We start from the raw sequence: 25531 nt of genomic DNA, 5'->3' as shown, positions 1-25531 counted from the left end.
GATCATAAATGTGTGCTGTTTTAAGCCACTAAATCTGCAGTAGTTTGTTAAAGTAGCATTATACAGTGAAAACTAATACAACAGGAAAAAGAAGTACCTTATAATTAGGCCTGTCTAGCACATAGGAAATATTTTAAGTAATGATTTTCCTATATCTGAAGGTATTTAGCCAGAATGGCAGAGCAGGTCAGGATACTGCAGAAAGGATTTCTGCATTGAGTAGTAGGACTAAGTATTGGCCTCTGAGCCCAGTACATATGTAGTAATCTCTGTTCTAAGGCAAACTGGTCAAGATTCCTTAGAAAGGACCCTTTTGCCTAGACTTGCCCTCCCCATCCAGCCATACTTGCAAATGTTGGTTGGTCGGTTCATTGGTTGGTTGGTTGGTTGGTTGGTTGGTTTGAACACCTCTGAGCCTGGCCCGTGACCAACAACTACGTATGTTAGGCTGATTTGTCTGCTTCCAAAGGATAGGATATGGTTTGCCTTTTGGAATTTCTTGGGAGGATAAGTTTGCTGGTTTTAGCTGTTCCTTGGATTTTTGTATTCATTTGCTTTTAGAGAATGTCCTATGGTCCGAGAAAAGCCAGTTAAGCAGGAATACTTTGCATCTCTGATACCAGCACATTTTTCTCTTTTTTGCCCTCAGAACTCTATGAAATGTTTGCCTTGAGTTTTCGGTAGGATGGGTAAGGAACACAGCTTCACTCCCAGACCCATCACAGAGTTTGCCTCCTTTGCTTTTGATTTAATGCCAGAAGTCTTTCTTTGATGCTACCTTTGCTTCATGGGAGTTCAGCGGCTGCATTTCTTTCTGGGATAATCATAATATCATCAACTGACAGATAATTATCTTTCACATCAGTACCTCCTCCTAGAAAATTCCTGAGGGGCAGCTGTGATACGGTTGGTTGGCTCCATGATTATTTTTCATGTTCAAGAGTAATCGCAAAGCAGTTACAATAGCAAATTGGTTATTTACTGTTGGCTGGGAAGCCTTTTAAAATCTAACTTATTGCATACACTAATAATTAAAGTTTTCTCAAACTGTTGAAAAAAAAGGCAAGGAAATTGAGAAACTTTCTGTCCCTCTTATGTAAATGAAGGCTAAAACGCACATAATGCTAATACCCCGGCAGTCGAGAATGTTCAGAGTAGCACTCTTCATAACAGCTTCGATTCGTGAACATTGCAGTGTCCATCAGTAGCGGAATCGATAGGTTGCGGTGTTTTTCATTCAGCGGAATACTCCACAGTAACAAGGATGAATGAACTCCACATAGGAGCACGGGCGACTCTCTCTGTATAATGCTGAGTGAACGAAACACAGAGGAGTCCACACTTATTTAGGGTTTCAAATACCAGACAGAACTAATGTGTGATGTTTCAGGGTCAAGGTTACCCTTGTGGAGCGCAGGGATGACTGTACTGGAAGGAGCATGTGTGGGAAGGCTTCTCTTCTGTTTCTTCATCTGGATGCTGGTTGCATGGGAATGTTTACTTTATGAAAATTAATTAAGCTGTAAACTGGTGATTTATGCATTTCTCTAAATATATGTTACACTTTAATTTCACTTAAAAGTTAGGATAACTTTATAACTCAGAATTTATTGAGATAGTTTCTAAGAGCAGGTTTTCATAATGTGCATTCTTTCATAATTTCATTTTTGATAATTCAGGTCATTATAGCTACAGGTTATTGATTCCCCATTAAAACCAATCAACATTATTTGGGGAATTCTAAGGGACAGTGGTAAACCGAAGGTGAGGTGGTGGGAGCAGTCCACCTCAGGTCCAGGCAGTAAGGAGGCTCATTGTCGGCAGATGGTTTAGCCACGGAAAGATTGTTTTCACCTCTGTTGTCCCCGTGTGCTCACAGTTCTAAACAGTGCCATTGATAAAACACTCCTAAGAAACCCTTGGTTGGCCTAAGCCCTAAACTATTGGTGAAATTAGTGTTGTGTTTTTATTTCATATAGACACATGTATGTACATATATAATATGCTTTAAATTAGCACACTCGTATTACTTATTTACTATATCACTAGTCCTTTAATAACACGTGTGGACTCAGCCTTGTATTTACTCTAAAGTAAGTTCGTAACAGTTTGGAATCATTTGAGCTGCAGTCTCCAGGGTGCTGCTGCTTCACAGGTGAAACAGTAGAGTCAGAAACGAGTAATGATGACACTAATTACGAAAATAAACAGAACTTCAGCGACCTCCATTCTGTTATTCTCTATTCCTGCTTTTGGAGTTTTTGTGTTTAAAATTTAAAGTGAAATAGAGTGCTGATTATTATTAAAAGTAATTGTGTCCAAGAAAGGAAGAGGGTCTTGAAAATGATCCACTGCAGTCGTGGAAGTGTACTGGGTGTGCCGCTGCGAGGGGCAGCTCCTTTCACCGGCCTCACCTAAGCACGGGAACTCAGACATGGAGACGAGAGCTGTGCAGACTTCCAGCGGTTTTACTAACATCACATTATGGTGAATACCGTTCTGAACTTGATTAACATCTTTAAATTGTACCTATCGACAGATTGTTTTGTATATTTATTTCTATGTTTGCTTTAGATCTTAAGTGCCCAGGTTTGTTTACATTGCAAATCTTTTGTTTGTCAAAACTAATGCCATGGAAATGAATAGAAAGGAAAACAGAGCATTAAGAAAGAATGAAAGAAACAAAACATTGTGCCTAGAAAGTAGTGGTGTAATTCTTAAGAAATCTCCCTCCCTGTTCAATCACCAAAGTAAATTAAGGTTGACAGGGGTTTTTTCAAAAAAAAAAATAACCTAATTGCCTGTACTCTCCCTTTGATGCCTCTACCCATGGTGTATTTCCCTGCGCTCCCACGACATTCCACCCCGTACGCCACAAGCACCTAACTGCTTTTGATGGCTCACCAGTCTTTGAGAGCAGCTGGATCATATTGAAGTAGCAAGTTTGTTCAGTGTTAGCTGGCAATACATTTATTGCCCACTCTCTCCAAGCTGGGAATTTTTTTTACGATTGAAAGAAAGGAAGGTAAAAGTAATTCTGATGTCCTTTCCTGCTCCACATAGTCTCACCATCGCACCACGGTTGGGAAGCACCCTGAGTACTCACCAGGAGAGCACTCGCTGAATTGTGGAGCATTGGGGCAATGGAATAGTACACGGCCACTAAAACATGTGGCTGTTCATTTTTTAAATGGCTGTCCTTTTTAATACTGTTACCAGTACTGTATGAGTTCTAAGACATAGTTGTAGGTATATTTTTTAAAATAAGGTTTAGAAGAGTGCTGTTTGTGTAAAAATAGGGGGTGTATATGGTTAAATATCTAAATTCTAAACATTTCTAAAAGGCCACTTGAGACACCGATAACACTGGTCACCTGGGGAAGTTCAGGGGTAGAAATAAAGTGTGCACCTTTTTCCAATTTGATTTCCTTACTACCATGTGGATGTTTTTACATTTTAAAAATGCAAAAACTTGTTGACACAAACTACATTACAATACAGTCACCCCTCAGTACTCACAGGGGATTGTTTCCAGGAACCTCTGCCGCTACGAAAATCCACCAGCACCCAAGTCCCTTGTGTAAAATGATGTAGTACTTGCATATAACCTACACACATCCTCCCATTAACTTTAAAGTGTCTCTAGATTACACATAATGCCGAATGCAATGTGAATGCTATGGAAGGAGTCCTCACACTGTACTCTTGATGTAATAATGACAAGAAAAGTCTGTTCACGTGCAGTGCAGACACAGCCGATGCAGACCTAACCATATAGCGGATGTCGGCAACAACGTAACATTTTTTTTCCATGCACGTTCAATCTGCGGTTGGTTGAGCCTATGGCTGTAGAACCCACAAATAGGGAGGGCCACCTCTAACGATCACTGGTAACCCCAACACCACATAACACCTGAGTCACTTCTCAGAGCCCTGTGTTCTCAGCTGGTGGCAGAGCAAGGCAGTGGCCATTCTTGAAGGCCCACTTCCGGGGCCCTGTAGACAGCTGGTTGGTAATTCCAGTGTCAGAGCCCCTGTGCACCTCAGATAGGTTGCTCCTGTTCTCCGCTGGAGGCAGGAGCTCAGGTAGACCTGGGCCTCTTCAGCCTTGGGTAGCACAGGTACAGATTTCAGCTGGGGGGAGATGTACGTCCACTTTCTTCCCTGCCGAGCTGCTTTCTCATGGAGCCAAATGTCAAACCTTTGAATGTGAGAAAAGTGCACACTTGGGTATTTTTATTGATTTATAATTTATGCCCCATATAATTCCAAAAAGCTAAGTGTGAGGGAGTGTTACTAAATGTGTAGATAATATAAAACTGGACAAGTACGAGTGCAAACCGATTGGGCCCAGTAGAAGAGCAGGACTCTGATTGTTGGTGGCTATTAGAAGTGCCTGGGGTAACTTAAGTACTGTAGTTGAGCACTGGCTTTAGCGTTAAATTTCTTGGCACGTAAGGTGAAAGGAGAAATATAAAGTATATAGTTCTTTTTATATGAAGCCAGAAAATAGGAAGTGTTGCCTAAGGAAATGGACATTTTCCTGATACTCACTTCAAGAAGGAAATTCAAAATGTAGGTCCTCGTTAAAAATATATAGAGAATGACTCAGGTCTTCATGGTGGTTAATTAGTGCCTGTCCAGGTATCGAAATAGGCTAGTCAAAATATGCCACGCCTCACAAAATATGTACAATCTCATTTGTATGTCAGAACCGTCTTTGTCTCAACATTACGGCAGCGGTCTCATACCCTCCCTCACGTGGCCTACTGCAAAGGGCTCCTCATCTGTCTCCACATTCACTTGTCCCCTCCCACAGCCCTCTCCCGACTGTGGTCAGGGCTGCCTTTTTCGAATGCAGATTTGATTATGCCCCATCACTGTCTCTGTCCCTTGTGCTTACAACTCCTGAGTCCCTCTGTTTCAGGATATAAGACCCAAAATTTCCCACCTCCGCAGCCTCTTCTGCCGCCGTCTCTCTGGTGCTGTCTGTTCCAGGCTCTGTTTAGTCCTTCTTTCTGGCCACGTGCCCTTTGAACCTCAGTATGCTCTGCCTGCCTAAGCCAGCGAGTCTTCCTTTGGGTCTGAGCCGCATCCTCCTCAGAAGCCTTCCTGACTCCCAAAGCTCCCTGCCCACTGTGGTTTGTTCTTCTGTCCCTCTGTGCCTCTCTCAGGAGTGCTTATCTCTGTTGTGATGTCCCCTCTGCTAAACTGTTAAGTCCCTGAACAGTGGGATTGGCTCAGCCTATGCTCACTCTTGGACCCCAGCTGCACACCCACTACCTGATGAGCAGTAGGGGGTCAGAAGATATTCAAAGGAAGGGAACCATCAATTGGCCATCTACAGCCTCCCAGCCTCTCTGCCTCCCTTTCCAATGGACCTTACACCATGCTGAGATGTCTGCCTCTGAAGCACGGATCTGATCGCATCTCTTCCTTGTGCCAAAACTTTCAGGGGTCCCCATTTCCTGTAGAATACAATCTGCACTCCTTGTTTAGCCCTTCATGATGAACTGGGCCCAGTTGCATTTCCAGACTTGTTTTTCCCAGGTTCCTTTGTCCTTGCACCACAGCAAGAATGAAGCTCCCAGGGCATCTGCCCACACTGTTCCCTCAGCTCTTCTCTGCATTGTTTAAATCTTACTGTCCCTTCAATAACAGTCCGAGGTGAAAGTAAGGCCCCCCGTTGTCTGAACTCTGAGTGCCTTTGACGTGGTACTGATTTTCTGTCTGAATTATAATGATTTTATGTAGATATCTCCCACATTAGGTTGTAGTCAAGCCCTTATGCTGTCTAGCATGAGCCTCGCATAGCAGGTACTCATAAAAACGTGTTAAATGAGCGGTGGTTTGTATTAAAAATTAGCATCTTTGTAAGGGAGCCTTTAATAACAGCTATTTCCCCTCTAGATGCTTAATTTGCAGTGAAGTTTCTGCTTTTACAAATGTAACAAATGGCCATTCAGCTGTAGATTCTCCTGTTCTTTTAAATATGTCTAAACACTAGTGACTATGAATTCAGTTCATATACAGTTGACCCTTAAACAACATGATTTTGAACTGCACAGGTCCACTTCTATGCAGGTTTTTTTCAACAAATGTTGTAAATGTGTATTATTTTTTAAGTATCTTTTCCTTTAGCTTACCTTATTGTAAGAATACAGTATATAACACATCACACAAAAATATGTTAATCAGTTGTTTATATTATCAGTAGGGCTGGACAACAGTAAGTATTAGTAAAGTTTGGGGGAAGGTCAAAAGTTATACACGGATTTTCAGCTGCTTGCGGAATCAGAGCCCCTAAGTCCCATGGTTCTAAGGGTCAGCAATACTGCTTTCTGCACATTTTTAAGACCTCATGGATCTGTTTTCCAAAGGTACAGCCTTATTCTGAGAGTGAATGCAAGAAAGTGAGAGCAGGTTCGTGTAGCGTGTCATTTCAAGGGAAGACTGCCCAATTATTACTCTCTTCAAAATAAAAGGACCATGGACCACAGCACTTGTTTCTGGGAGAGCATCCCCTTGCCACCTCCCCAGCCACCCAGCCCTCCTCACCCGGATGTGGGTCTGACCCTGACGGCACCGCTGTTGCCATGACGCCTGCCATGCGAGCATGACCCTCACCTCCGTTTCCTTTCCCACAGGCCGATTTAAACTGCAATATTCAAGATGATGCCGGGGCTTTCTATGGTGTAACCAGTCAGTATGAGAGTTCGGAAAATATGACAGTCACCTGTTCCACCAAAGTCTGCTCCTTTGGGAAGCAAGTAGTAGAAAAAGTAGAGGTAAGTTGGCCTCCGTATACTGGAACCTCCATTCCAGGCCAGGCTGTTGCTATCCTTTAAATCTTTACTGGGGCAGAGTGTTTCACTTTTTTTTGGTGTCTCTTCCTTTTCACCCACCCCCTTTCTCTCAGTTTTTTTCCCCATTCTAACAAGGCAAAATGATTTGAAAGCAACTGAAAGGAGGCTAGGAGGAAGTCCCATGCCAACCTCCTCAGCTGTTGGAGTTGACGCTGCCCAGCTGAGCCTGCGTGAGGCCTCATGGGAGTGCCCTGGTGTGGAAGCTGCTGCCCATCAGATGAAGCCTTCCCACCCGACCTGCAGGTCCAAGGGCACTCCCAGGCACCGTAGAGAACAGCCGAGGTGGTATTCAGCTGATGCGCACCTACCTTCTAAACCCCAGTACCTTGAGTTTGGTACTGTTGCTTTAGCCACTTCTCCCCCCTTCATTATAATTCTTTTAAGTGTATTCCAGCACATTCTGGGGTCAAGGACCTATTTATGGCTTTGTAATTTCATGCCTCCCTTTACAAAAAAAAATATGTATATATATGTTTGTTTTATCAGAGTGGGTTGCTTTGTGTGAATGATATTTGCAGTTGAAATTCCACTTAAAGTTTTTTCCAGTGTCTCTGCTCATCACCGAGTCGATCCACGTTCAGTGAGAAACTTTTATTCACAGCAGTCCTGGGCCTCACAGGCCCAGAAGCCCAACCTGACTGTGACAAAGACTTTGTGCGGAGGCATGAGGGGGGCCACTGTGCATTGGGGAGTAAGAGGAGGAAGGGTGTGGTTTTTAAGACCTTACACCGAACAATGAGGATTTGGGGCTGCAACCCTCCCTGCCTGAGTACAGGACAGGCGTCCCGAGAGTGGCATTAAGGAGGGGACACTGGCAGAGGAGGATGTAGGTGAGCTGACGAGATGATCCGTTTAGCTTAGGGGTCATGAGCTTTACTAAACTGGTGGCAGTGGAATCCAGTAAGACATTTTGAATGGGGCTTAAGAAACTGACTGGATATTTAAGATTAAAGAGGAAGAGTCAAAGGTCACTCACTTTATCCTTGGAAGGACAGTGCTGTCACCAGCAGAGATAAGGAAATAGCGTGTTCAGGAGGAAATACAGTGTGATTATAGATGCAAAACTGAAACTTGGGAGACAGGTAAAGACTGGAAATATTGAGAATCATAAGCATTAAGGATAATTAAAGCTATGGGAATGTAGATCTAGCTGCAGAGAGGGAATAGCAAGAACATAGAAATAAGGAGTCAATTTGGGGAGCAGCTGCCAGCCCTGCAGTGAGTGGAAGGGAGACACAAAGGAGCAGAGGGTAAGGAGGGAGGAGGGGAGCCGCTGCTGCAGTGTCTGGGGAGCTTGGGAAAGGGTAGGGGAGAAGGGCACTGCGTAATGAAACAAACCGGGAGACTAGAACCAGCCAACCTCTATCTCCTTGGAGAGGGAGGAAGCAACGCTACCTGTCCATGGTTGGGAACATGGAAGGTCGGTGCTACTCACTGCTCCCCAATAGCCAGGTTGTCAGGGCTTGTCTGTAGGTAGACTTCTTGCCTGGACAGGTGCACATGAGAAAAGGTGAACCACACAAGTTAGTTTTCCAGATTTTAAATGATCCTTGCTTCCTCAGATAACACACCCAAGGCTTGATAGTACTTCAGGCAGCAGTGAAAGTTGCTTTTGACTGAGGAAATCCCAAGAATTTTCCTGGAGAAGGTAGTGAGTGGGATGGGTGGAGTTTTATAATTAAGCCTTTAATCCATTTAGAATGTTTGTCTGGTTATGTGTGTAAGGGGAGTCTGCTTACATTTTTCTCCCAAATAGGCATTTGTGTCAAAACCACTTATTAAATGATTCATCCTTTCCCAACTCAGTGAATCTGTGCCCTTGAAGTTACCGCGTAAACTGGGAGCTGTTCCTGGCATCTCTCAGTTCTCTCCACCCGCTATCTCCACATGTCCCGGGCCCTGTTTGTTTAATTACAGCGGCTTTGTGGTGTGTTCTGGTGTCTGTTGAGGGAATCAGTCCCACTGATCTTTCTCATGTATGTTCTAGCTTAGTAACCAGCATTCATTCTTCCAGATAATGAGACCATTTTAAAAATGTAGGCAGAAACAAAATCTTGTATGAGCAATCTAATTGTAATTGCATTTGTTTTAGATACTATTTTGGGATCAATTGATATATTATTGATATTAAATCTTCCCAATCCAGAACCTATTTGCATCTCAATCTCATTTTATAGTTTTTATGTATAGATTTATCCCTTTCTGGCTAAATGTATTTCTAAGTATTACATAATTTGTTAATGCAATCTTCCATTTCTAGATTTTAATTACAAGAAGAGAGAAAAGCTCTTGGTTTTTGTATATCTATGTTCTTTCAGAACATCTTGCCATATTTCTCTTATTTATCTCTGGTCATTTTCCCCCGGATTCTTGGGTTTTCTATGTATATAATCTCATCAGCAGCTTTAGTTTCTCTCTTCCTTGCCAATGTTTATGCTACTTTTAAAAAAAATATTATTTTCTCACCTTTTGTTTTGTTAAAACCTCCAACACGATTGTAAAAAGAAATAGTGCTGTATGAATAATAGCATCCTTGTGCAGTTCCTGATGTTAATAGGTTTCGGTGTTTTGCCATGTAGGACTATATTTATTCTTGGCTTTTATAAATGGTCTTTGTTTTACATTTAAGTACTTTCTTTTTATAATTATTTTACTTAGGGTTTTTATGAGTAATAGCTATAATATTTTATCAAATTCCTTTTTAGCAACTCTTACTACACGATTTTTCTCCCATTTGTTGACATCACACGTCAGTCCGTGGCCTGTGCGTGCACCGCCGCAGCTTTCTGAAGAAAGCCCTACTTGGGTCACGCGGCTGCGTTCTCTTGTCTGTTCAGCACAGCACGTCTGCATCTCCTAAGTCAGCGATTTCATCCAGTGCTGGAAGAGGCACTAGTGCGCTGCGAGAATTTTTAAAACTTGCAATACCTGGCTCCTTACTCGGGGCACTGACCTCTTTTCCCTTAGATTGTCTTAAAAAAGGCAACAGCCAACATAACAATAGCTGTACAGTGTGAATGAATAAAAATTATACCTTTTTTTTTTGTCAGATTGGCAAAAAGTTTACTATATTTTTTTGGTGTGATGCAGAATTTTAGTAATTAGTTTATGTGTGCCATGAGATGAAAAAGGTTGAAAATTGCTGTCATGAGTGATACTGGTTTATGCTTTTTATAATAATCTATCAAATTTCAGTATTGAAGGTATATCATTTCATAAAAATCATCGGGACACCTACCCATTTCTATGCTCTGGCATAGTTTGAATACCATCAAAATTAACTATTCTTTAAAGATTACCTGAAATCTGCCTGTAAAACCATTTGGTCTTTGTACCCTTCTCAGCAGTAGATCTCTGAACAACTTTCTAGTCATCTCCACAATCACTGACTAATTGAATTTTTCAACTTAAAAGGGTTCAGTATTAGAAATGTGTATTTTGCTAGGACAGCATCCTATCCTCTAGCTTTTCTTTGCTTTTTTCCTTATAGTTATGTGAGGTAACCCCTTGTAAATCTTCTAATCTGTACTGTAATTTTGGTTTCGTCCCTTTTCTTTTTTCTCTTTCTTAGGCTTGTAAAGGGTTTGTTTATTTTATTTTGTCTTTTTAAGGAACGAGCTTTTACATTTATTCTGTGTGCATTTTAAATTTCTATTGCATTGACTTGAGCTTTTATCTTTATTAATTTCCTATTCTTGGTTTCTTTTGATTTTGTTGTGGTTTTGGTTTATTTTGTGGGGTTTTAATTATTTTTCAGATGTGTACTTAGTTCTGTAATTTCTCATCTTCAATGACGACTGCATGAAGCTGCTTCATTAAGTTTGCGCCAAGTCCAGTTTCACTGGGTCCCTAAGTGTTGGTGTATTTTCCTTTTCCTTACTCTTTGGATAGTTTGTAATTTCCTTTTTGATGCAAGGTTATCCAGGAGTGTGTTTCTTATTTCTGAGTGCGTCAGTGGGATCTTCAAACTGCATATATACAAGTATTTTCTTCCTTTCTTTTTTTAATTAAAAGCATAAATAACTAACAGTCAGGGGCTCATGGTGAGTGTGAAGTAGTTTTCCTAAGGTAGAGAAATTAGCTGAATTGGTTGTCAGCCTGTGAGGCCATATCACAGGAAAGAAGGACCTCCTTTGGTCTCTTTGAAGAATGGCGGGTCCTACTCTTAAGCTCTTGAGGTAGAGAATCACTAAGTAGTAGGTGCTTATGCTTCTTTTTTTCTGACCTTTGCTGAAAACAATTTATACAACTCTTTTTAAAGCTATGATCTTTCCAGTTTTTTTAATGAAACTGATGTGCTCCTTACTGCACGGAGGCACCTTCCAATTTTTTGTTAATTTCCAGAAAAATAATGAATTCTGAGTATAGTATTAAGTTTGGATAAAGGATTTTTTTAAAAAATTAAGTAAACTGCATAAATAGTACAGTATACAGCAGACATTGCATTTTGAAAGAGTAAAATGCTTTTACAGGCAGTAATTTCTTTTCTCATGCTTTGAAGTCGGAACGGTAAACATGTTCAAACCCTTTTCCCTCACAGACGGAGTATGCAAGGTTCGAGAATGGCCGATTTGTATACCGAATAAACCGCTCCCCGATGTGTGAATATATGATCAACTTCATCCACAAGCTCAAACACTTACCAGAGAAATATATGATGAATAGTGTTTTGGAAAACTTCACAATTTTATTGGTAACTGTTTTGTCTCTTTCTTGCTTTGGGAGACAACCCTGAGGCTGGTGAGGACAGACAGGAAGGGGCGGGGGCCGGGAGGCAACCGCACAGGCCGTTGGGTGGGCCCTGGGTGGTCAGTCAGCAGGCGAGTTCACACGTCCGTGAGGCAGACCTGCCCTTGGTTTGGGCTCAAGTCTGTGGAACAGAAGGGGACTCATCTGGCTGGGGTTTCTACACCTGGCAGAACTGGAATTCAGAAGGGTGATAAAAAGCGATGGTCCTAGGTTCCCAATTCAGGCTACACATTAGGAAAAACGAGAGAAAGACCTTGGTATCTAAATATCCGGATACCCAATTGCAGCCTATGTCAACTGAGTAAGGATCTCTGAGGGGAGGGTCCAGGCATGTGTATTTTGTTTCAGTTCCCTGGGTTAGCCAAGCATTAGCCAATTTGAGTCTTAGCAGAAACATATTATGTCAATCATAAAGGAGGCGAAAGCCGAGCGAGTAGGTTTGTATTTCAAACATACCCTGATTCATTTCATGAAGGATTTATAAGGCTTTATAAGAAATACGGCACATTAAAACAGCAAAATGTGAACTCTCAGTGCCAGAAGAAATATAAATTAAAATAGAATGTCATGACCAGGAAGGGTTGGAAATATTCTCCAGAGGCTGAAGATCAGAACTTACTGTGCAGCTGTGGGGAAGGAAAAAGTAATGGTGCTTAGTGTGCACAATGGGAAAGCTTTCTGGTTCCCCTGGGCGGTGCTGGGGCTGGGATTGGGGGGGGGGGGCGGTCCCTTAATATTTAACTTTAAGACAAATTCTCATGGAGGCTTCATTTGGGGACTTGGGAAGATTATTAAGAACAGTAGTTATCCTCAAAATATACCTATAAAATATGTATACAGTAATGGCTTCGTAAGGATCATTTAAAAAATAAATGGCATTTCTTAATTACATTGAAGGAAAAATGCCAAAACAAAACTTGGTGGAAAGAATTTCGCTAGAAGGGGCAGCAAGACAACATTGTGGTCAAATAGCCCCCCAGAAGGCCTGCTTTGTGACTAGAAGAAAGAACTGAAGCACACCAAGTAGGAACTTTACCTGGAGATTTTAGATTCGCCCAGACCCTGACTGCTCATTCCCACAGTGGAAACTTGCCCTCCACAGGCAATTTCAACCTGCCAATGGTTGGTCCCACTCATGAAATTCCTTACTATTTAATAATAACTTCCAAGAACCAGTAGGAGCCCATCCCCCCACACCATTTAATGTAAGAAAAATGAGTAAATAAAAATACAAAAATTAAATTTTTTTCTGCATATCAGATCCATCTGGGAAGCTTTTAAAAATTCTGAGTCCTAGGCCCCACCTCAGTGAATGAAATCAGAATCCCCAGGTAGTTCTGCACACAGGGGTTGGAGTCCCTGTTCTGGGGGACTGGAAAATGCACTGACTTTCATTAATTTCAGGGACAGCGCTTCAGTGGATTCTTAAGTATGTCTAGGTCCCCCTGAAATTGAGGAACTAGCAGTGTGGGGGAAAGCTTGGAAAACATGTTCTTTAGTAACTGGTTTTCATTAGTACCCTTTTCTCTAATGGTCTTTGGTGAATATTGAGCAGTTCAAGGTTTGCGGTGCTGGCAGGTCCTTGTCGTGTAGGTATTCCCTGTCGTATTTAGAACAGATCACCGTCGTGCCCGGATGAGCAGAAGGTGAGTGTGGCGTCCTGGTGTGGACGTTAAGCAGCCCCGGGAAGTAACCACAACTCTCTGAGTGGATGGCCGCATCACCTCTCTTGGAAGGAGTCTGAGCTGTTTCTTGAAAACCGGTTCTATGTCAGGTTCAGCATTTTAAGGAATATGCCCTCAGTCCCTAAAACCCTGCGTCATAGGGCACAGCCGAAGAAGATAGGCCTGGAGAACATTTAAAGCATCTTTTATGGGTAGTAAAACCCATGTAACTATGTTAGTAATGCTCCCTTGGAACATGGGACTTTACGCAGCCTAGATGTCCAGAGAACACAGCATATAAATTAATTTCAAAATGTATTATTAAGCAACTAAATGAATTCCTTCGATATGAAGAAGTAGTGGCTGCCAATAAATATCTGCTAGAAATAGTATTTCAGCTTTAGAAAAGCTGAAATTAAGCCAGCACTCCTGGGTTATGGGAACAGACTCATCTCATTGATAAGAGGAGCGAGGAGTACTTTTCTGCTTTTCCTCAGGGATGGGAGGGTGGGAACATGGCAGGGGTGGCAGCTGCTGGACACAGCTGCAGATGTCTTACTAGGTACCTTGGGTACAAAGCCTGTGTCTGCAAGACCACTTCCAGACCCGACTGCCCAGCGGGCTAGACTGTCCGGTCCCATCAGGGTTCTTCAGGAATGGAGGAGCCTGGAGAGGCAGGGCCCTCGTGGCAGCACCCAGGCAGGCAGAGGAGGACGGCAAGTGAGCCATAGGCCCCGTCTTCCTATCTCCTTTTGAGGTTGCATTCAGACTTACAGGTTGCTAGAAAAATTTTTTTCTTTCCTCCTTTCGAAAGTTGATCGTGAAGCCTAAATAGGATGTATTCTTTCACAGAAAATTTGGAAGAAGGTAGGATAGATCACAGGTGTTCGGGCACACGTTAAACCTTTTGTAAATGTTAAAATACGAAATTCTCACTGCAGAACTCTGAGGTCATTTTTATTCCCATTTTATGGATAGGGAATGTCAGGTCTACCTTAATGCGTTAGGTCACAGAGCCAATGAGAGGCATAAATTAAGACTTGAATTGATGGAAAAGATACTTTGCAGGGTATTTCATGATCGTTGAATCAGAAGGCTTGGGTTTATGGCCTTGGGTAAGCCACTTAAAATCTCGAGACCTCAGTTTCTTCCTCCGTTGACAAACAGAATGCTCAAATCTGCACTCTCCACCTCAAAGTTATTGAGTATGGTTCAGTTCATTCAGCTAAACCATCGACCAGAACGCAGTGCAAATAAAACACACACCTGTCTCATAGTAAACCTTGGCCTGGTAGGGGAATGAGGCAGGTAAGCATGTGACTGCAATCCAAGTTCATAATGGCTGCGGTATACTTACGAGACAGGCACCCTGAAGTGCAGGTCCCTGAGCAGGTAGGTACCTGTAGTTGGGGTGAAGTAGAGGAGTCTCAGGGATGTTAAAAGGTGATGTTTAAGTTTCCTTGATGGATAAACAGACAGTTTTCAGATTTACCAAGAAAAGTGCCATTTCATGGGTGCCTGATTAAGTGTCAGGTTCTAGGATTTGGTGAACTAGACAGGTGGCACAGCCGTCCTGGAGTCTGGTGAGGGAGCCGACGTTCCCCGAGTAAGCACAGGGTGAATGTGAACTAAACCGTGGCCGATGGCTGCAGAGGTAGGTACTTGGTACCAATGGAGCATGTATAATGGGGGGGGGGGAGGGCTTGACCTAGTTCTGGAGGTCAGGGAAGGCTTCCCTAAGGAAGGAGCAATTGAAAGATACCTGCCAGGTGAACAGGGGGTGGGGAAGAGTACTGCAGGTAGGCAGGCAAGCAGGCGGAGGCAAGTGGAACTGAAAATAGGGTTGTGCGGCTGGCGTGGAGGGAGGGAGGAGGGCATGGGGCAGTGAGCTGGCTAGGAGGAACGGCCAGACTGGTCAGGCTCTCCTCGGCCGGTAGGATGAGAACAGGTTTTCTCTTCATCCCAAAGTTCAAAAGTTTAAAAGAGGTCCTCAGGGCTTTTCAACAAGAGTGTGCTCTTGTCAGATGGATGTTTCTTGCACGGGCTCTGTGGCTGCTGTGCACAGGCGGGTCTGGTGCTGAGCCGTCCTGGTAGAGGGTCCGGGTGAGGCTTGTGGTGCCTTGGCGGTGGACGAGGGCGTGGATTCAAGAACAAGTCAGGGGTAAAGCAGCAGGATGTGGCATGTGTTTGGGTGCGGGAGAGAGGTGGAAAGAACTACACTGTTGGAGTATTTGAGCTGTGAGGGAAGCGGCAGGAAATAAAATGGGAAAAGCACACAGGTACCAATATTGAAAACAATCTGTGTTGTATATCCTTACACAGATTAACCCCCAGCTCCCTTCTCTGTCCGCACCTGCTCACAGAAGTGGTATGTCGTGTGAGACTGTGTGTGTAAGGCCTTTAATGCCGAGTAGGTGCATGCTAAGCAGTCAGTATGTGTTCGCTACTATAATGTAAACTTTCGTTCAAACGGCAAATATTTATTAAATAGCTGTTGTGTGCCAGGCACTGAGCTAGTGACTGGGAAACGTGGTCCCTGTTCTTCAGGAACTTACAGTCCGTGGATGAGATGGGCATTGAAAATAAGCAGTGCCGACGTACTTACAAATGATGCAAACCTGCTTAGTTAGCTTAGGCTGCTGTGCTGGGAAAATGACAAGCACTGCGAGACTTTAGTCAGGGACCGTGAACTTGGGTGCCTTAAAGGGAAGGGAAACTAAATGGGTGAAGCAGCCTGACTGATACATGGGGAGAATGAGACCCATGACAAACTGGACTAGGCTCTCAAATTCAAAATACTTGAAAACGCTGAGCTGGCCTAATGAAACACACGTAGAGCAGAGTCCTTTAGCATTTTGAGTAGGAAACTTGGGTTAGATTGGCTTTCAGAAAGTTCCTCTGAGAGTGGCATGGGGGATGGAGACAGAGCAAGGAGAGGAAGGAGGCAGGTCAGGTGGAGAGGGGCTGCCGTGACCAGGGCTAGACAGCCCAAGGTGTGAACGAAGGCCCAGCCTGCGCGGGAGGAGGAGAAAGGCGGATCTGAGCTACTCCGCTCAAGAGGGGAAACAAATATTTAAAAATACGTTCTGAAAAGTAAAGCCTATGTAGACTAAAAGAACAATCATTTGACGTGACTCTAGTGCTGTTCCTTTACCTGGCGTAGGTCACCAGTACAGGCGCTGCTGGCTCAGAGGGCGAGGCAGGCAGGCAGTCAAGAAGCTTGTGTCTGTCGTGAAGAAAATTAAGTAAAAGTTTAGGAGTGAGACAGGAGATGATTCCTAGGGTAAATGACTGCCTCATGGGACAGAATTGTAGGACATTGTCTTTGTTGTACAGAAATCAGCTTCCCTCTCCCACCAAAAAAACACAACACACTAATTCTTCTGGTCTCTCTTGGGACTCGGGTTATGGGCAAGGCCCTTTCAGCAAGGTCTTTCTTACATGTGGGAACTCAGATAGGTTTCCAGTCTGACCCGTAATATCCTGAATCTGTGCTAGACGGACATGGCAGAGTGAGGTGGACAGATTTCCAGTAATCCACTTCTTGGGCTTTAGACTCTTCCCCTCCAGGTAAACCAAAGTCGTCTTGGCAGAGATGGACTGTGTTCTCATCCACGTGCTGTTGCATTTTCACATGTGTGTATATGTGTTTTTTTAACAGGTGGTAACAAACAGGGATACACAAGAAACCCTCCTCTGCATGGCCTGTGTATTTGAAGTTTCAAATAGTGAACATGGAGCACAACATCATATTTACAGGCTTGTGAAGGACTGAACGTGGTTATTTATATAGAGAGATACCTGTATATACACACACACCTGTGCGCACACACACACTCTCTCCATTCTCAAACGACGGACTGGAAACCTCACCACGCAGGGGTGGTGCCCGGGCCTGAGGCCACCCGACTTTTCTAAGTCCTGGTTGAGTGAAGTCCTTTTTTCATGTGTTCGTACTATCGTCGTAGCTGTGAAGTTCTGGTACAGTTGTAAAAAGAGAAATGGAGTTGTTGCTACACGTTCCTCAGCTCTGCAGCCCGCGGTCCTCGGGGAAGGTGAACCTTAAGAACCCACGTCTCTGTCTGCAGAGGCCTGTTCCTAGTTGTGGTAGAAAATATTCAGACAGAGCATTTGCCATGGGACATTTACAGCCTTTATACAAATGTATTTAGTTCTTTTTTTTTTCCAACATAAAATTCTTGTTTTAAGATACAAGTAAAATTAATCTTTAAATATAAATGTAAATTAGTACACAAAACTAAGAATCTTTAGACTTATCTTTGTAACTAATTAGGGTGGAAGTTATGAAAGAATGTAATTCACTAAATTATTTTTTAAATGAAATTTTCCTTTCTTTTTGAAACCAAATGTTAAAATATAGCCTTAAGAAATCCTTGGTAGAAATATCCTAATGAGACAAATTTGTACTTTTTTCACAAGGTTAAAACTAATCTCCTAATCCATTAAACTCTTGAACAGGTATTACAAAGGAAGAAAACTTCACCCCTTACCCTTAACATATATAGTATATTTAAAAGTATAAAAGTGTATTGTACTAATGTGATAATTGATTATTTAATGAAAAAGAAAAGATGGCTTTTTTTGCAATAAGTAGATAAATACTGAAAATCTAAACTTACAATGTTTATAGTCTTATGTGTGCAGTTATATTTTATATGGACAACCAAATTTTTTTATTCAGATGAGTAAATATTTGAACCACTGAAATTGAATAACACAATTAAAATTGGCATGAATACTGCACTGTGAACTGCAAAGTACAGAAAATCCTGTGGCTGGGAGAAAACTTCACCCACCGGACAAGTAAAAGGCTCATCAGTCTTAGCACCTCTGCTCCCCAGAAACTGGCCAGCATCCTCGCCAGCCCGCAGATGAATCGCTTATTTCTGGTGATCCAGTATGCATATGAACCTGCTATAACTACACGTATGTGTCTGTGCAGATGGGTACACAAACACGTATGTGTTTTAACACGTATTTATGGAATACCTAGGTAGTGTCACTACGTTTGCTAGGTGCTGGTATCTGTGTATATTTCAGTCTGTTTCTGTAGGTCTAGACATGTTCTCTAAGGACATCGCTTTTCTTGTCATCTCTCAGTAAGTCTCAGTACTTGTCTGACTGAGGTTTAAGAGGCCCAGCTCTCTATCCTGACCTTCAAACAGGCTCATTTGGGAGGTTCTCTTCCCAGGAGAGGTTCAACCTTCCAACCCAAATATTCCAAAGTATGGGCCAGGCAGACTTGGTCTCACGTAGCCACGTAACAGGTCTTAGGTCCCTTCCATAGAGCTTCATTGGGAAATACCCTCAAGGACACACCCCCCATTTCCCTGAAGAAAGTGGCATTTTGTAATTGTTGGGAACGTGTCAGCCCAATAGTGTGTGAGATAAGTTGTATAAGATGTGACATATCAAGACCTTTCCATCGAGCCAGAAACTAAAATCCTCGTTCAGTCACATCCAGGTAACTTAGACACCCCCCTTCCTGTCTCTCTGCCTGCTCTGACCTGCCTGTACACCGGTTCGCGTCCAGTGGTCCTGAGCCTGAGGGTGTGACGGCTCACAGCAAGCAGAACCCCGGACCAAGCCTGGCCCCTTCCAAACTCATACCCCTGGTCACTGGGAAGGCCAGAGGAGAAGGCGTAAAACTTTCCCCTTTTGGAGTGGATTTTCCATATGGAAATCAGAAGGAAGGTGCCCATTTCCCTCCATCAAGAGACTACCTTTTTCGTTCCCTGATTCCAAGTGAGCCCTCAAAGGATTGCCCCAGTTGTCTGTTCTTCTGTCTGGTCTTCAGCCGAAGCATTTCAGCTTCTGCTGTTGGTCACCCGTTTTCAGGATGTTGCGGTTGCTCCTGTCTCTTGCATCTTTCCTCAAGGGACCCTCCACGCTTCCAGGAGCAGGACCCTAGAACTAACTGGAGGCCTGCAAATGATGTATGTGGCTCAAAGCTGGGCCATCCCAGAACTTCAGGGGGAGAAGTATCTGGTTCACGCTGCCACCCGGGAACGGGGCTGTGCCGTGCTGCCAGGAGAGCTCTTAGGACTTACTTGTCACAGCACAAATAGACTGAGACCCAAGAAAACCTGCTGGAGGGTGAGGGTAGTTCTGTGGGTGGCAGAGAAGGGCCAGAGTCAGACCGGGCCCTGTTGCCTCACCACAAGTGTCCTCTTCTGGACCCATCTGCAGTTGAGTGGGGGGGGGGGGTACGTGAACTACCCTGAGGGTAGCTTTTTGCTCTTATATCTTTTTGCTTATATCCTTTGCTCTAAGATCTTTTTTAAGTTACTTCTCGTCTTGTTCTTCTCAAATTTTCTCCAAAACAGGTATTTTCCCCATCTTGTCCACTGGTCCAGTCATCCAAACTCCAGGCCCTCTCTCCGTCTTTCCCGAATTAGACCCGGGTGGCAGTTGTCTAACATCTGCTCCATGTCTGTCTGTCTGGTCTTTCACCCTTTATGGCAGAGTCTTCCCCCTTTGTCTGTAAAGCTTTATACACCGTAAAGAAGGCTTTCCAAAGCTCTGTCCTCACTGCTCACCCCCAGGTGCTGTATCTCCTGGTGACTCGCCGCTACCAGGCTTGATTCAGGGACATCACATGCTTTCACGGGAGAATCGGGAGGCCAATCTTCCGCTCCCTACACAGGGCGTAGCTGAAAAACTGAGTGCTGGTGTGTTGGCGTTCTTGCCCACCCTAGCAAGAGAACTACGGTAAAATCAGGACTTCTTCCAGAACGTGTCCGGGAATTCCAGAGTGCCCGAACTGCCCGAGGCCTGTGTCAGCCTTGACACTGTGGATACTTTATACCAGGGAATTCTCTGTCGTGGGGGCTGTCCTGTGCATTCACTACAGGACGCTTGGCAGCATCCCTGGCCTCTGCTCACCGGACCCCAGTAGTTCTCTTCCCTCAGCTGTCACCCCCCCCAATGTCTTCAGACATTACACAGTCTCCCCTAGTTGAGGGCCACTGCCCTTGGTCACACAGGTCACAAATACCTTGAGAGTTTCTTTTTCTTTCCATTTTACCCCAAGATAGCATCTCTGCTTGTGTCAGTCATCAAGTGGCATCACACAAGTGACGCTGTGTCCACGGTTCTTCCTGTTTCAGAACTTCTCTTTCACTTCCGAGTCTCTCTTGCCACCATTATCCTTTCACTCATGCGGGGGGAAGCTGGGAACAACTGGCCACCAGTATCCCTGTGATCGACTCCTATTTAAAAAGCATTTCTAGTTTGACCTTCAATCCTTCGTTTACTGGGTTAAAAAAAAAAGTTTATTTTCATTATTTCTCATAAGCTCATGGGTCTCATTATCAAACCTTTAATCGTCTCAGTGAATTTCCTCTGGTCGTCTTCTACTTTTCTGCCTTGCACTCAGTGCTGTTTGTGTTTATGGAAACCTCTGGAACGTCTTTTCATCTTTAGGGATGGAGGGGAGAGGAATCAGTTCCAGAAGAGGGCTGATAGGATTTTTTCTTTATTGAGCTAAAAGAGAGCACAATCTCCTCTCCTTCATGTGTAAGTGATAAAGTGGAGGCTCAGAGGGGAGAGGACTTGCCCAAAGCCACCCAGCTTGGCTAGTGACAGAGTAAGGGTGAGGCTCGAGCGCTCCTGCCACTTAACCCTTGGCCTCTCTGGTGGAGGTGGTTCCTCTTTGGTGCTCATGCCAGACGACCCTACAGATGTGTGGACAGCGTCAGCTCAGAAGAGAGGGGGACAGAGAACTGGCGAGTCTTGTCTGACCGGAGCTGTTGGAGGCATCCGCAAGCAGACGTGAAAACTGATGAGCCTTTCGCTTCCTCTGAGGACAGTTCACCTGCCACAGGCTCCGAGTCAAAGTTCTAATAGCTAGGCATCCCGGCAGCCAAATCCCACACTCAGACCAGCCAAAAAACAGGCCCCGTTCCCAAGCACTTGGTGTTACAGTACCCGAGTGACTTTAAAATCTAAGTCTCTAGGTTTCAATACTGTAGTGGCTTTATCAGTTTGTTTTTCTTTTTGTATGACAGTAAATTATTTAAATCATGAGACTACAGTCAATTTACAAACCAGGTACATATGATTTGTATGCTTTTGTCTGTGCTCTGGTACACTACACTTGTCCTCACAAAGGCTAGAACCAATTTTGTTTGTTGGCGTTCACACCTGTGACATGAAGGGGCTACATCTGCATTGCTCATTTCTTTCTGTCGCCGTTGCTGTGGCAAAGCCCTGCACATGTCATTTCTGAAAAGCCTTAAATCTTCGAGATGTCGCGTGTAGGGTGTGCAGTGCAAAAGGCTGCCTCGGAACTGTGAGCCCTTTTGTAAGCTGGAAGCATTTCTCTTACTACTGTTCCTTTTTTAGGAAGTTTTAAATTTAGAGCTGCCAAAGCGTCCCAGTAAAGCAGTGCCTTAGTGATACCTTAGTCGTGCCGCCTGCCTTCTCTGACACCTGCTCTCAATGCCCATTTACTGATTGGCCCCATGTTTAACACGGAACAAGCAAAGATCGTGTGCATTTTGTTTAGGAAGCCCGTTTTTCTCCAGTTCTACAAGAAGCTGACTTGCCTGGTCTAAAATCTGAAACCAAACGTAAGTCAGCTCTTTGACCAGACTCTCAAACGTATATACCAAACGAAAGGTTTTGCAACTTCATAGTTCACTATGAAAAGCAAATTGTACTTTTAATGTTGCCTTTTAAATTCACGACCAAATACGTAGCTATTTGCGACTCTTCTGCACTCTAGCATGAAAGTGCCTTTGGTTTGAGATTCCAGCTTAGAAAAGTGCTGCCATAATAACGATCATTTGTAGAGAGACCAAAAATATTTTGAGATCACCGTAATGCCTTTGGTTCACCGGGATGAGTCACCAACCACAGGCCTCTGTTCGTGAGGTGGACCCCACCTGCGGTGAGTCTGTCTGCCGTGGGAGAGCCCCCGCCACCACTCGCCAGGAGCGCACTGCAGCCGGAGGGCCCCTGGGAGCTGTTGTGTTTGCTGACGACCCAGCGCGTCCTCTCCGCTTGTCACCCGGCCCTGCACCCCCACAAACAGCAGACTCTCGGCCGGTGGACATACGGGCCTTCCTCCTGATGTCCGAGCTCAGTCTCTGCGGAGGCTTTCTTTCCCAGTCAGACGACCACGCGCACTTACCCGGTTCACACGGTGACACCGTGTTGAAAGTTGGAAGCCTCGAACTGAGACGACAGTGCAGAACAAAAATGAGTTAGGGTCATGACAATTGAAGCGTTCTCCTTAGGGTGAAATGTGGACTCTGAGTGTCTCGGATGACTGTGCTATGAGAAACTTCCAAAGAGCACCATTCACAATTCGGCGGTTTTTCCAAGAAGGTTCCAGCCCTCAAGGGGGCAGTTCTGTAAAGTCCTTGTTGGCTTTTGTCAAAACCTTGTGTAAATTGGGAAAGCAGATAGAGGTAAGGAAAAGTGAGAAGGACAAGAAGGCAAAACACCAGCCAAACAAGCCAAGGAAAAACGATTTTTCTTTACCCGTATAGACTTAAAGATGACATCAGACACCTTTGAAAGTTAGCCTCTGAAATCTTAATGCATATGTTCCATCTGTCCCTACCTGGTGTCTTTACGAATACCCTCTCTGGGCTCTGAAATTTCAGGAGTGCTTTCTATCCACACCAAGTTGTGAGTATTTATAGGAATTTCTACAAGAAAAAAGTCAAATGAAAATTCCTGCACACAAGATGTAGTCAGCTGCTTGGACTCGGCCCCTCCCAGTCAGTGCACTTTACCACAACTCGGAGGAAATGCATCCAGCACGTGTTTCCTCTTCTCCAGCTGTTGCTGTGCTTCGTTCGGCAACAGTTTCCTTTCAGAAACGCGTTGCTTAGACTGCTAAGAATGAAGGTTTTGTGTTTAAAATTTATTGCATCGCAAAGGATAGTTTCACCGAAGTCATGCACCATTCAATAAGATGAAATATTTGTATTTATTGTCCTGCTTCTTCAGCCGTCACCTCTTTTAGTCTCCGAATTTGCATTGAGTGAGTCACGTGCCACGCCACATTTTTGTGTCTGCGACGGCACCAATGGTCCCCGCTTGCTCGCCCATCAAAGGGGTCAGATTCCAGCAGATTCCACCTGTGAGGGTGGCTCTCTTGTCTGGCTTCCATCATGAGATCATTTCTCCTTCCCCCTTTCTTTAAGAGAAGCTGACAGAATCTAGGTGTAAATCAATTGGAAACCAGCCTCTGATTTTCTTCGATTTTTTCGCATCAGTCGTTTTCTGTGATTAGTTTCAGTGTGTAACTTAGCTGTTAACTGCACTTCTTTAAAAAAAAATCTCCCTGTTACCTCCTTGATTCACTTCTGTAGGCCTTTTTCCAATAGGCTCATGACTGCAGATAAAGAATAAAAGTAAAAACAAAAACAGTACGTGCCTGAAAAACGACAAAAAAAATTTTGTAACATTGAAAAAAAAAACCTGAATAGCCTTTAATTCTTTAATATGCTTAAATGTTATGTAAATCGGTTTTTGCCACGTGTGTTTGTTCACATTCTAAATGACTTAATGGGATTCTCACAGTCTGTGTCTTCATGTCACTTGTGTAAAAATGGGCTTGTGACGTAAGCGTTTCATCTGGTCGGTGGTTCCTTTGAGACTGTACTGCCGCTGGGAGTGGGCTGTGGAACCCGCCTTCGGTCATAGGTTCCAAGTGGGGAGACTGGAGAGATTGGGGGGCGGGGGAACAAATTCTCACACACATTTTCTTAGCCTGTTTGCAGAAACTCAAGGCATTTGGTTAACCCTCTCGGCAGTACAGTATTCTCGTATTTGTTAACGTCTTGTGTTTAGGTACTGGTACCTTTTTGTTTAAAAATGTTCTAAGTGTTGGCTTTAAAGTGAATTTATCTTTAGTATGATAGTTATATGAAAATTATAGGGTTTGTGTGCAGAGAATTTTTTTATAAAGTGCTTTGTAAAAAAAAAATGTATTCTAGCTTTCGCGGTACATATGTGTGATAACTTTAATATCCATGGCAGTTAAGTGCAATTATTTCATCACTCTAAAAATGCTATTTTTGTGTCAGTTCCTGCAGGTGTTTTCATGTCTTTGCAAAGTGACACATTTTGATGCCTTCTTGATAAAGTGGTAGACATTTTGTAGCTTTCTAGAAACTTTGTATTCATACGGTATCAATGAAAAATAAAGAAAATGAAAGTGTGGGTCACCTTTTTTATCTTGCAAAAGTGTGTGTTGCTGAAAATGAAATATGCCGTCTGCTGTGGGAGCTCATATGAAGGACAGAGTAAAGGAGGTGGAAGCCGCGATTCTTTCAACATTGTCTGCCAAGCTCAGTAATTGGAACGTTAGGTGTTACCATAGCCGGGTTTCTCAAGAGCATCCCCAAGTCAGTCAGTCTGTCTGTCCATCTCTCTATCTCCCTTCAGTGCTTCATTAAAATCGATAAGAGGTTTTGCAGAACAGCTTATCTGTGGGTCCCAGGCCACCCTGAGAAGCCACGCTCCATGTTCCACGGTGCCACAGTAGGGCCTTGGAGAACCAAAAGGCACACCAGATCAGCTGCTGAGCATTTATGATTGTTAGCCCCACTTGCTGGGCTTACGCCAGGAACCAGGGGTAGAGCAGACGTGGGATACCAAGGTAAATTCGGCATGTTTCTGGCCTGCGTGGTGCTTACATTCTCAGTAGTGGGGTTGCGTGTTGGGCTGTAACCCCTTGCCCCTGTCCTCAGCGTTGCCATGGGATTTGTGGTTCAGGTGTGCAGCACACGGGTATAACAAAACCCTGCATCCACTCGGTTTCACTGGATGCTGGGCACTGGGCCAGGTGTATTGGTACAGCATGCGTACGGTGTTCCCTTTGAGTCTCAGAGTAGTCCCGATGGCAGTGACATGATTGCCCCCACACTGAGCTCTGAAAGGATAGGACATCCACAGTCATGACGGGTGAGTGGGGGAGCCTTAAATGGTCACCCTGACTGTTCAGCCTGGACTCCTGGCCCCTGCGCTTTGGCACACGTCAGTCGAGGCTGGGGAGGAATTTGGATTGAAGAGCGGGGCAACTTCTTAAGCAGTGATGACCTTGGGCATTTGACAATGGGACCAAATGCTCCCTGGGATCCTTCAATTTGAACTAGACCTTAGGTCTTTCTTCTCCCCATTTCTTTGAAATTTTGAGGGAAAGCCTACCTCAAATGCCAAGAGGCACTGGTGGGAGTAGGAACAGAGAAGAGACAACATTCCAGCTCCTTG

General features: G+C 44.0%; 1 protein-coding gene across 6 annotated transcripts in view; it reads left to right on the top strand.

The window, feature by feature from the left end:
* Positions 1-22053, top strand: part of TEAD1 (TEA domain transcription factor 1) — a 242405-nt gene extending 220352 nt beyond the window's left edge. For all 6 annotated transcript variants that reach the window (XM_053925596.2, XM_053925597.2, XM_053925600.2 and 3 more), the window contains 3 exons: positions 6648-6788; positions 11407-11559; positions 16941-22053. In XM_053925596.2, coding sequence (XP_053781571.1) covers positions 6648-6788; positions 11407-11559; positions 16941-17054 — 408 coding nt within the window. In that variant the 3' untranslated portion in view covers positions 17055-22053. The remainder of the gene's footprint in view (positions 1-6647; positions 6789-11406; positions 11560-16940) is intronic.
* Positions 22054-25531: the final 3478 nt, after the last annotated feature.

The sequence above is a fragment of the Desmodus rotundus genome, chromosome 5 (assembly GCF_022682495.2).
Source record: "Desmodus rotundus isolate HL8 chromosome 5, HLdesRot8A.1, whole genome shotgun sequence".
NCBI lineage: Eukaryota > Metazoa > Chordata > Mammalia > Chiroptera > Phyllostomidae > Desmodus > Desmodus rotundus.
Note: the sequence above shows the minus strand (reverse complement) of the source record. Positions and strands in the feature narration are given on the sequence as shown.